Source organism: Rhinopithecus bieti, unplaced genomic scaffold, assembly GCF_001698545.2.
Source record: "Rhinopithecus bieti isolate Rb0 unplaced genomic scaffold, ASM169854v2 scaffold_6536, whole genome shotgun sequence".
Classification (NCBI taxonomy): domain Eukaryota; kingdom Metazoa; phylum Chordata; class Mammalia; order Primates; family Cercopithecidae; genus Rhinopithecus; species Rhinopithecus bieti.
In genome coordinates, this window is record NW_016805524.1 from 333,455 (window position 1) to 345,355 (window position 11,901).

At 38.7% G+C, this 11,901-nt stretch overlaps 1 protein-coding gene across 1 annotated transcript in view; it reads left to right on the forward strand.

The window, feature by feature from the left end:
* Window positions 1-11,901, forward strand: part of TRPA1 (transient receptor potential cation channel subfamily A member 1) — a 68,574-nt gene that overhangs the window by 13,507 nt on the left and 43,166 nt on the right. The window contains 4 exon segments of the mRNA XM_017872726.1: window positions 717-871; window positions 4,364-4,520; window positions 7,025-7,200; window positions 10,666-10,773. Of these exon segments, the coding sequence (XP_017728215.1) occupies window positions 717-871; window positions 4,364-4,520; window positions 7,025-7,200; window positions 10,666-10,773 (596 nt within the window).

Below are 11,901 nucleotides of genomic sequence, written 5' to 3' on the forward strand. Positions count from 1 at the left end.
AAACACCAAAGCGTGAGGGGGATCAATATTATTATCCACAGGAAACGAGACCTGATATTCACAGGGACTTAATCTAGTCCCTCAAACGAGTGCTAGGATTTAGCTATTTTCCCAAATGTTTGGAACGAGAAGTTTTGTTAAAAGCTTTATTTCCAAATCAAAGAGGCCCCCAGAAGAAGGTGCACGTGGTGGGAAAGACAGGTCCATACGATTTTAGTTAGAAAAAACTCCTGACAACTAAAAATCTTTCCAATGTACACAGTTATTCTCTCTTCCTCTCTCTTTACCGCTTCCCCCCCACTCCACACACACACACTCACATACACGGTTGGGCGACAGGGCAAGGGGGCTCTTAGTGTGTTTATTTTAACAAATTCCCTGCATCCACCCCGACCTGACACGCTTGACTCTGGGAGCGCGCTGCTGCAGCTGCAGGACAGCGGGACGGGCGAGTCACTTTGTCCCTGCAGGGGCGAGTCCAAGGCAGACGCGGCGCCGCCACCCTCTTTGGGAAGGAGGTCTGGGTTTCTACCTCCTTTCCGCGCCCCGCCTGCTTCCTGCACTACAAAAGTAGCGCGGTACTGAGAACTCCTTCCAGAAGTTCTCCAGCGCTCCCGCGGAGGGACTTTTTCGCTGCCTGTGAGCTGCGGCGCTGGAGAGCTCCAGCTCGTGCAGAACCCAGCGCCTGGCTGGCTGACAGCGCACTCTCGCCTCAGGTTCCCGCGCGCGTGGTGAGCAGCTGCACCAGGTGGCGTCCGGGGTGGGGTCAATGAAGCGCAGCCTGAGGAAGATGTGGCGCCCTGGAGAAAAGAAGGAGCCCCAGGGCGTTGTCTATGAGGATGTGCCGGACGATTGCAAGGAAACGCTTAAGGTACCCTGGGCGCTCGCGGGTCGGGAGGGGTTCCGACGTCTTGGCGGGGGTGGGCTCGAGGTTTCCTTGCGGGCACTTTGTTTGGAGAAAGCGTGGAGTGGCCAGGGGGTTGCAAGCTTTGGGATGTGTTCACAGTCCAAGAGGAGACCCTACTAATGACGCGCCCACACAGCGCCTGCTTTATCAATTTTTTTTTTTTTTTTTTTTTTTTTTTTTTTTTTTTTTTTTTTTTTTTTTTGCTTGTTTGTCCAACCGAATTCTTGCTCCTGGACTGGCTACTGTAGTCCGGGGAAACCTACTCAAAAAGTACCTGTATCATCTGGCACAAGATTGGGCAGCTGCCTAAAATCAGGACAATTTGGAATGTGTGCCGTTTCACTTGGACGTTTCCGTAGATTTTGTTTAGAACCAAACAGCCGAATGACTGTATCTGGTAGTCGCTGGATAACTATTTAAGAGTTTTGGGGGTTGACAAGCCTTCTGCTCTAACAGAGTGAAACAGAGAAACCAATTATCTGCACATAAAGCGTTGCAGAACATGTCCCCAATAAAACAGAGGCAGGAGTGGCAAATTCCTGCTCCAGCGGGTAGGGGCTTCAGGAAACGCTGTGGAGGAGGTAACCTTTTGAAGACGGGTGGGTGGTCTGGGGCTCTAGGATGGGCACTTATATTACCTATGCAGTTCTCGGACCTAAAGGCAGCACTAGCTACTACCTGATGGCATAGTCTAAGGGATAAAGGCTGTTGGGTGCTCAGAGTCCACCACTGGATTTCATCAGATTGTCAGCAGGAGAAAGGGGCTCTTTTAAAAGGTTGAGACATCATTAAAAAGGTCTCTCCAAACCCTCATCACAAATCTCTTTCGACAGTTAGACCATGTTAACAGTTTCTTATGTATGTTCCAGGTTAAAAAAAAAATGCTTACACAAAAACACACATGCTAATAGATCTTGTTTTATTTGCAAAGTTATGAACTCACAGATTTCCACTCTGATTTACTCACAAAATGTATTTTAGAATACATTTCAAATCGGCACTTGTAGATTTACCGCATGTTTTTACCAGCTTCTTAATATTCCACTGTATGAATAGGTCATGATTTATTTAACCAGTCTTGCACTGATGGACACTTAGGCTGTTTTGTATATAACAAAATAGCTTTGTTTTGCTATTACACATGTGACAGAGTATGTCTGTGAGTGTAGCTGTGGCTTCTCTGTCTGTCTGTCCCTTGGTACTTTAATGGATATGTCTGTATGTTAAAGTCCTAGCAGGGTCAAGAGGTACTTACAGCTTTAATTTTGGTAGAAATTGACAAATTGCTGTCTAAACAGGTTGCAGGAATTTGCACTATTGCCAATTGTGTGTGTAAGTCAGGCATGTATAGTTAATCACACACACCAAGTAGCCAGGCCTCCCAAGGTGAGTCTGTTGACATGTCCAGTTTGGCCACAGACATTTTTTGTCCTTCTTAATGTTAGCATGATAACTGTGGCCTTTTGGCTTACTCCAGAGAACTGAGTCATGAATAGATTTCAACCACTAGAATAGTATCTTTACAATTAATATGGTACAGGAAGAGATTTTAAATTTCTAAAATCACCCATGTGGTTATATTTTCTAGAGACATTTGCTGAAGGATTTCTTAGCTGCGAGTCTCAAAATTATTTGTCTTCATGTTTCTAATTGTCTTTATTTAGATTTATCGCCTATGTAGAGCAACTTAGGCTTTTTAAGCCTTTTAGAAGCTACATTAGTTTGTAGATGGAGAGATTATATATTTCATTTCATTAGCTGTGGTAGTTCCATATCATTTTGTAAAAATCTCACTGGTTGTACTCATTACCAAGAAACATATATAATACTGTGAAGGGTTTTTTGAACTCTAGAACATTTTGGTGGTTTCCTAATTTGAAAGAAAACTGTGTAACATGTTTTCTCCACCACATACACAGTATCTCAGGAACACTAACAAAACTGAAGGATCACAGAAAACTTACAAGATGGAAATGTGGACAAAGAACCACTGGACTGATGCTTTTAGCCTTTTCCAATTGTTGTCTTTCAAGACAGTGAATACTTTAGCATTTGACCTTCCAATTGTTATCTCTCACCTTAGTTTCCAACCTTTTGGCCACATTGCTACTTAAATGTATTTCATTAAAGCAACCTAAAAATGATGTATTTGATATCTCTGTTTTAAAAGGTTTAGTTAGAATTAGGTTATCTAAAAGTGATCTAGTCTATTATGTTCTGAATCTAATCATACAGTTCAGATTCCAAAGGAATCTGAAGTGACCCTGTGACAACATGAAACTACATTAAATGAATATATATTTTGTCTAAATGACATCCTTGGCTTACTTTCAGAACTTTAAAAAATCTCTTCAAAGCCTGACAACGTCAGGTACTGATTGAGATGATTTAGTACATCTGATATGCTCATGTAAAGTATTTAGATGCTGTTTGTCATTGTGAATTCAATAGTACCTTGTGAGCATCTGAACCTAGTACTCCCTCTAAAGAGTGTGGAATTGGGTTTGTGTTGACAGCACATCGCTGAATAGACATCCTAAACTGCTCTTTCTGGCACTAGGGAGTGGGCAGCATAATCCCTTTATTACGCAAGGAGCATATCAAATTCAAGTACCAAAATGCTTCCAAATAGATTTAGGTCAACACTTTCTTTGATAGGATAAGACATGGAAAAAGTCCCTATTTCTGCAAGAAGCCCATTTTAAATTTATTACAGAATATGTGTAAATTTGGAAGTGGTTGGATGCTTATTGTCATATCCTGTAGTCACTAAAGTTATATGTAGCTTGTATGGAATTGAATTTTTTTAGTTAAAAAGTAACACATCTCAATTTAAGAGACTACTATAGAAAAGTGACTTGTTAGGTACTATTCTGTGACAACAGAAGCAAAAACTAAAGTTCAAACATTTAAGAAATTAAGTTTTATTATTCCAACCTAACCTTTGCTGAATAAATCCTAATATTCTAAATCTTTTCTTAGTTATATTAAAGATACATTAAATACCTTAATACTTCATTTTCATTGATAGCTTTTCTCTTCAGTAGTGAGAAACGCTCTAGTTATCCTTAAAATAACAAACTGGAGTTTGGACATATATTATGTGGCATATGTGACTAGTTATGGTCAAAGGCAGAATTAAAGCAAGTATCTGAATTATTTGTTTGGGGAAGATTTCTGCATTTCCTTCACAACGAGGAAGAAAGGCCTTCATTTCTAAGCATATATGAATGAGTTCAGGATTAAAATATTTATTTCATATATTGATCAATCTTGGGGCATTTTCTCAAGCCTTTTTTGTGTATGTAAACATTTTGTGTATTTCAAAAAAATTTACCTCATTATAAGCATGATAGGTAGTTTTGGATAATAATAAGTTCTTTCAGGCTATAAAATGGTTATAGCCATAAATTTTGCATATGCTTGTTTGGTGTAACGGTGTTTAAATACCTCTAGGTGGTTTTTGAAGGAAGTGCATGTGGATCACAAAACTGTAATAAACAAGAGAAATTAAAAAGATGTGATGATATGGACACCTTCTTCTTGCATTATGCCGCAGCAGAAGGCCAAATTGAACTAATGGAGAAGATCACCAGAGATTCCTCTTTGGAAGGTAACAAAATATTACAATGCATCTTCCGGAAATCATTCATCCCATTCAATTCACTAGAAAGAACGGAATGAAGTGATTTTTAAGGGTAATTAGTGCCAGTTATAAAGAGCCAATATATTTCACTTAGAATTGTGAGTTTTCCTATAGCTAAGCATATTGCAGAGATCTAGGACACCCCACAACAAGCACAGACTTTATTTGAATTTTTAGATAAATTGTAAGAATGCGTGTACATTTTTTTACTCTTTTATACTATTTCCATTGAGGTTAATTTACATTTAATTATCATCATTAAATAAAATTGACACCTCAAGAAGGTGTACCATACTCCTACAGTGATGTTTTCCAGGTGCCAGCCTTGTACACTCTACCTTTTTTAAGAAATTCAACTGCAGACAGTGAAGGAGGTGGATGCCACAGAGATGAAGGCAGTGAAGTGGTATGATAAGACCTTTGCTATGTAAGATAATTCTGTCAATATTGAGGAAGATGCATTAGAAGTGGAAGCCAAATTAAAAAGCTATTTTGATAGTAAAGAGAGAATAAGAGTTCACCAGGGTTGTGAGGCTACAAAAAGGAGACAGGGAGAGGTTCAAGAGATATTGGAGTGTAAAGTCAATAGTGCTCGACAGCAGAGTAAATGGGAAGAGAAAGGGGCAGGGAGTTAGAACTGACTTTGAAATTCTTAGATTTAGGAGATTAGGCTAATAATATAATCATCCCCCAAAAGGAGGAATATGAGAAAACAGAAAGGAAGTGAGTGCGAAGGTGTGAGATTTGGTCACAGTGAGTTTGAAAGGCCCAGGGGACATCCACTTGGAAATATCCAGCACACAACAGAAATGCAGAAGGAAAGGGGCTGCCCTACATGAGCACGATTGCATAGGAAGTCGCTGAGACAGTGGAAATGTGTGAAAATCCTTTAGGGGATCACAAAACTGCTAGCAAAGATAGCTAAAAGTAGAATACCAACATCAAGAGACAGATGGCAGAGCAAAAGCCAGAAAAAGATGAAGACAGTGAAAATACACGTCGTGGGGATAGAAGAGTTAGAAGGAGCCCTTGCCACAAAGAGATCAAGTATGAAGGAGATCAAGATAAAGCCCCTACATTAGAAGGCCCCAGTGACCTCTATAAAAATAAAAATGATTTCTGAAAAGTGATGAGGATAAAAGCCAAATTCAAGTTAAGTATTGAATGGTAGTTTGTAAGTATAGATCCCTGTTTAAGTTTGGTGCCAAATGGAATGATGAATGGAGTGATTCTTCTTAATCAGATAGAACGGTCAAGAGATGTGTGTGTGTGTGTGTGTGTGTGTGTGTGTGTGTGTGTGTTATTTAGAATGAAACACTTAGATGAATGAAGGGAAATGGCGGAGAGACACATTTTAAAAAGGAGGGAAACAGAAAACATGGCTGTATGGTTCCAAGTACCATGTACCATCATAGATGGTCCCCAAATCATATTTTGAGCAAATACTTTTCTCCTTTCCTGGACATAAAGTATACTGCCACCAATTTACAAGGTTGATAAAGCAGTTGTGCTTTATTTTATTTATTCTAAAATAGCCATGTCTGTTTTAGAATAGCTATAGGACTTTGCAGGATGAAAGGACATATTACTTATATGCTGAGCTCACGGGGTACATAGTGCCATATATCCTAGCGTAGAAATACATGGAAACCACTTGTGGCATGAGGGTCTGAAGCTCAAATTCTAGTCTTGTGGTTTGTTAGTGGTATGTTGTTTTTCTCATTAACATTTTTTGAACCATTGCTACAGGCCAGGCACTGTGCTGTGATCTTTAAAGACATGATTTAATATTATTGTCCCAGTAACATTGCAACATCACAGAGTCTCTCTCTCTCTCTCTCTCTCTCTCGTTCTCTTTCTCTCTGTCTCTCTCTCTCCTCCTGTGTGTGTGTGTGTAGGTATATGAATATATGCTTTTTCAATTTTTTTTTTTACCAAGTTTGAATACAAGAAAGCTGAGGTTCAGAGAAGTGTGGTTACTGTCATACTTCCTTACTAGCTCTGTGATGTTGGCAAGACTTTTAACCTCTCTGGATCTCAACATCTTCTTCCTTCTGAACATTTGTCATGGTGTTACTTTGCAGGCTATTGGAGGCTTGAATGAAATAATGGTCATGTGAACTTAGCAGAGTGCCTGGGACATGGTTCTTGCTTTTACATAATCCCAATATCTTATTACAATCCCAAAACTCATGTAGATAAAAACATGTAGCAATAGGAGGATCTATTTCTTATTAATGCTACCCATAGAAATTTCACTCAATTGATAAAGTCAGTCTCGTGCTACTATATATTACCACTAGGTGCCCATTAAATGTTTCATTAGAACTGAAGCTGTGTTTTTAGTTTCCATTAAAAGATGCAGCTGATGTCAGTTGCACTTGGCACTGTGTTTGGAGTGGATAGGCACTCAGGAGGTGTTGAATACAGTCTAAGCAAAATTTAATCCACATGTTGGTTTCTTTTTCTAGTGCTGAATGAAATGGATGATTATGGAAATACCCCTCTGCATTGTGCTGTAGAAAAAAACCAAATTGAAAGCGTTAAGTTTCTTCTCAGCAGAGGAGCAAACCCAAACCTCCGAAACTTCAACATGATGGCGCCCCTCCACTTAGCTGTGCAGGGCACGCACAACGAGGTGATGAAGGTAAGGCTACTGGCTGGCTCCAGTGGGCCTGACTGGCAGTACAGGTGCTGGGACCCAGATCCAACTCTCTCTACCTGCACCAGGATGAGCACCTTCTAAGCTTTCATGGCAAACAAAATGTAATCATTACATTTGCTTTTCTTCTCAGTAACTGATGATGATGATTAGTTCTGACTTTATTGAATACTTCTTATTCACCAGGCATTTTCGTAAGAGCTTTATGTGTGTTTGTTTATTAAATTCTCATCTAAGCAAACCCACTATGAAGTAATTCTACTAGAATTCTTATTTCATAGCTGAGTACACTGAGGTGCCAAAAGAATTTGAATAACTTGCCTAACGTCACACCACAAGTAAAACTGCAAGACCAAGGAAGTTTGTTTTCATCTTTATATTTTCAGGTTTAGGCTTCGTTACTTTTACCTGACTGTTTTAATGATTAAAAGGAGGAAGGTAATGAGAGACTCAGTGAAAACAGAGAACATAATTATGATTCGCTGTTTTTATTAGAATGGATGGCCTGTCAGACAGATTAGTTAGCAGAAGACATAAGGATACCACTGGGAAACATCTTACTGGTTTTCAAGGTGTAAGAGTAAGTTCAGTCAAATAGAGGAAACCCTGGAAAAATGCTAAAGGGTAAGAATTAGGCCATAGTTTGTAAACTACATCTCAGAGTCTCTCAAACACCCTAGAACACAAACATGCTTAAAGGATGAAGAATACAATTTACAAATGGAGCATGTTCCAGAAATTCATTGCTAAGGTAGGCTATTTGGAACTTATAATAAGTTTCTGGTAGAAACAATATCCAAAGAGTTCCATGAGTTTCAGGCTCCTTTTAGCCCAGAAAACTTTCTCTCAGCCCTCTGAAACTTTGGCTCCTTTAAGTCTGGCATAAAAGGTGGGAGAGAGCCACTTTCTGCTTTTCTACTGTACCTTGTATGTGGCTCTATTAAAATTCTTAACATGTGATATTGGAATCAAATGTTCGTGTGCTTTTCTTCCCAACTGGCTAATTATCTTTGAGGGAGGAGCTGTGTCTTACTAATTCAAGTGTCTCTTATTCCTTAGCACTGTGCTGGTAAATGATGGCTGTTGAATGAATGAATGAATGAATGAACGAGTAAATGGGAGTTCTGACTGACTGAGAAGGGGAGATCGGAAGTCTCAGTACCTATGAGATGGGTCAGGGTGGCTCCCTGAAGAGGTTACTAGAAAGTCCTCTGGCAACAAGCTGTTATTTTTTGTTCATTATTCATTATTCATGAGTCAAGTGCTGTTTCTATATCATCTGGGTTGGGTCACTGGTGACTGCAGGGACTCCCGCAGAGATATCAAATATTTCCTCATGGAGCTCTTGCTCCCTCTGAAGGCTCTTTTCAAGAACACATGCCTATTAATTAATTAATATTGGCCTTGAAAGTGTGGTTTGGGAATTGAAGGCAGGTAACTTTTGAAAGACTGTTGTTAATTAGAAAGCAGAAATCTCCAGACCAACAAATACAGAAAGGTAGGTATCACATAGAAATAGAAAATAAAGCTCCTAGCTGATTCGTAAACTTTGTTATGGACATAAAACAAATTTTCCTGGTGACACAAGAACAAAGAGTTCTAAGTAAAACTGACTCTCCTTGGTCTTACCAACCACAACTATGTGTAAAAATATTTTCAAACTCCTCTGGCTCACCAGAGATGACAGGAATAGAAGGAGGAGAAGGTATTTTGGAATGTCTCCCCTCATGCTTGCAAACAGCAATCCTCTCTACCTGCCTCTCCCAGTTATGCCCATGTTGCAGCCTGTACCCACCCAGCCCCTGCCAGTTTAGAAGCTGCTCTATGGACTGCTCCACTGACCTTCCCTCAAACCTTCCTCTGCTGCCTATAATAGTTGTAAAGTAAAAAACTGTCATCCACGCATCACTTCAAGTTCTTGCACGATGATTTATGGTATGCATAATATTCCCTGGGACACATTGGCCTGGGGATTAGGGGGTGGTTTTGTTTCTCAGTGGCCTGCAGGCCTTAGTCCTTGGGGCTTTACTTCAAAGTATCCAGTTGTTTGACCCTTCCATGAGGCTTTCCAGATTTTCAACAAAGGGACCTGTGGAGGGCTCACCTCCGAACCTTCCAGACTTGCCTGGTCATGACTGAATTTGAAGTAGCTGCACAGTTTAGTTGCTCTCTCTGGGATCCCTGCCACATATAATTTAACACAGCTATACATTTATGATCTGTGATTCTAAGAGGGCAAAGAGAGAAAAGCCTCTTCTTGTAGGCTTTGGTGGGCTATTTTCCATATGAATCTAGAGCTTCTTAAGAACAGAATGCGATGGTGCCTAAAGTCCATGGAAGGAATCTTATGTTCTCATTTCCCTTAATCCGTCAATCATTTCTCCACATATTCTTATGTACCAAAAACTGAGTTTAATTTTCTTTTATGAGCAGAGCTAATTAATAAATCTAATTTCTTTGCTGACACTCACAAGGGATATGTTCTGTTAACAAGAGGCTCTGGTAGGAGGTTGCATACTTTTTTCAAATAAGTCAAAGTTTTTAAGAAACAGCTTATTTAATAAATTCTTTTAACATTATTTAATTATAAGAACATGTCATCATTTATCATAGTCTTTCTGCAAGACAAAAAGCCTCTAGTAGGCCAATTCAAGATGTGATAAGACATTTATATGAGATAATTTTGTTACATTGAATATAAAAGAAAGACTAGTCAAAGATCTATAGACACTTGGGCAGTAATCAGATGGCAGTCAGGTGAGGAGGTAACAGGTCTTCAATGAAATTTCATCAGAAAAATTACTTCACCATTTTATCAGGATGCTAATTTCTTACATTGTAGAGAAAGTTTCCATTCCAGAAGAAGTTTGAATTAATTGGGTTATGCCACACAAAACTCTATTTTCTTTACTAAAGAGAATAGAGTTTCCACTGACATTTCCCAAAATTCTTGCAATCCAGGTAAAAGAAAATAACTGGAAGAGAAAAAAAAAAATCCCTTCCTGCCTTTCTCCCTTCCTCCTTCTTTCTCTCTCTTTTACTCTCTTCCTTCTTCCCTACCTCTCTTCCCCTCCACCATGAACACATTCTAATGGCTCCACACATTTATTTTCCTGAAAATATTAGTTAACATAATTTCACTTAGTACAAGTCAGAAGTATTAAGTGAAGCTATGATAACTAGTATCTATAATTCTTATTTTATTTACAATTCCAGAACTCAGTATTGCCTTGATTGTTGTGACATTGAAATCATGATTATTTCATCTAATGGGGAAATTAATTAGTACCCACAATGTGCGAGATTTTGTGCCAGATTGTGTGAGAGAAGGATGAATAAAAGATAAACAGACATGGTCACTGGCATTTGAAAACTGAAACTCTAGTGGAAGGCAAGTACCTTATTTGGAAATCTGCAAAAATTCTGACAATTATTCCCCCCTTTTTGCAGGTCTTGCTTGAACATAGAACTATTGATATTAACTTGGAAGGAGAAAATGGAAACACAGCTCTGATCATTGCGTGCACCACAAATAATAGTGAAGCACTGCAGATTTTGGTTTGTATATTTGTCATATCTTTCTGCTTTATCTTTTCATGAATATAACATGGATTATTTATAAAAGCTCTTAAGTTTTCTCCTTAGAAAATATAAAATACAAAACTAGGTCAGAAAAAAGTTGTTCTATGTGTTTTTGTGTATGTACTCCCCCCTTAAGAGGATCTGAGATTGCTTATAGAAGACTAATAGTAAAGCAGTAAAGAAAATTATGAGAAAATCAAAGTGAAAAGAAAATATAGGCAGGAAAAGTTGAGATGAAGCTGGTGGTCAAGCTAGAATGCAAAATACAAAGTATAATGGCCTGAATGTTATAAAGATGGATCAAATGTATGATTCTGAGCTTCTGAATAGTCAAAGGAAAGATGAATATAGTCAGTTGCAGACTTATTTGGCCCATAAGAGAAAAATCAAAGGAAACACAGCTCCCATGACCTGAAGACACTATTATTGGGTCTCAAAACAGAGCCCTGTGTGATGTAATAGCAAAGGTTCTTAGCCACATGCCTGAGAGTAGAGCCAGCCTTCTCTCTGGTGAGGCTTCCTGGCATGGTCCAGTGAAGCGATGGAGATGCTTGTCTACATGACTTCCTCCTGCTTCTGGCAGTGCTCCATCTGAGTATGCTGTTAGAATGCCGGCAAATAGACTGTTTTCAAATATTCCTCAGTTACTTGCATGTTATCCAGGCCAGCATCTGTATTTTTACCACTTGATTTTGCCTCTTCACAATCTCAGAGAATAAGAAAATACAATTAAATAATTTAAAACTATTTACCTAATGTTTAAATGTGCCGTACAAATATGTTTTAGCACCTTTACTAGATGGACTTAGAAACAGGTACATACTCTAAGCTGTCATGATTGGACCACAAAGAGAATAAATGATAAAGAAAATAAAAATAAGTAACACTCAAACCAAGAATTTAGGAAAAGAGCCTTAAATTAACCAAAACAAAATTGGAATAAATAAATAGTATTATTGAAAATACTACAGAAAACAATATATTTTTAAAGTCTGGCTTCCTTGCAAGTCTAATTTATGTGTATACTGTGTGATAATATTGTTCAAAAAAGCTTTTACTTAATAATAGGATTTTACAAAGTGCATCTTCAATTTCTGGATTCTC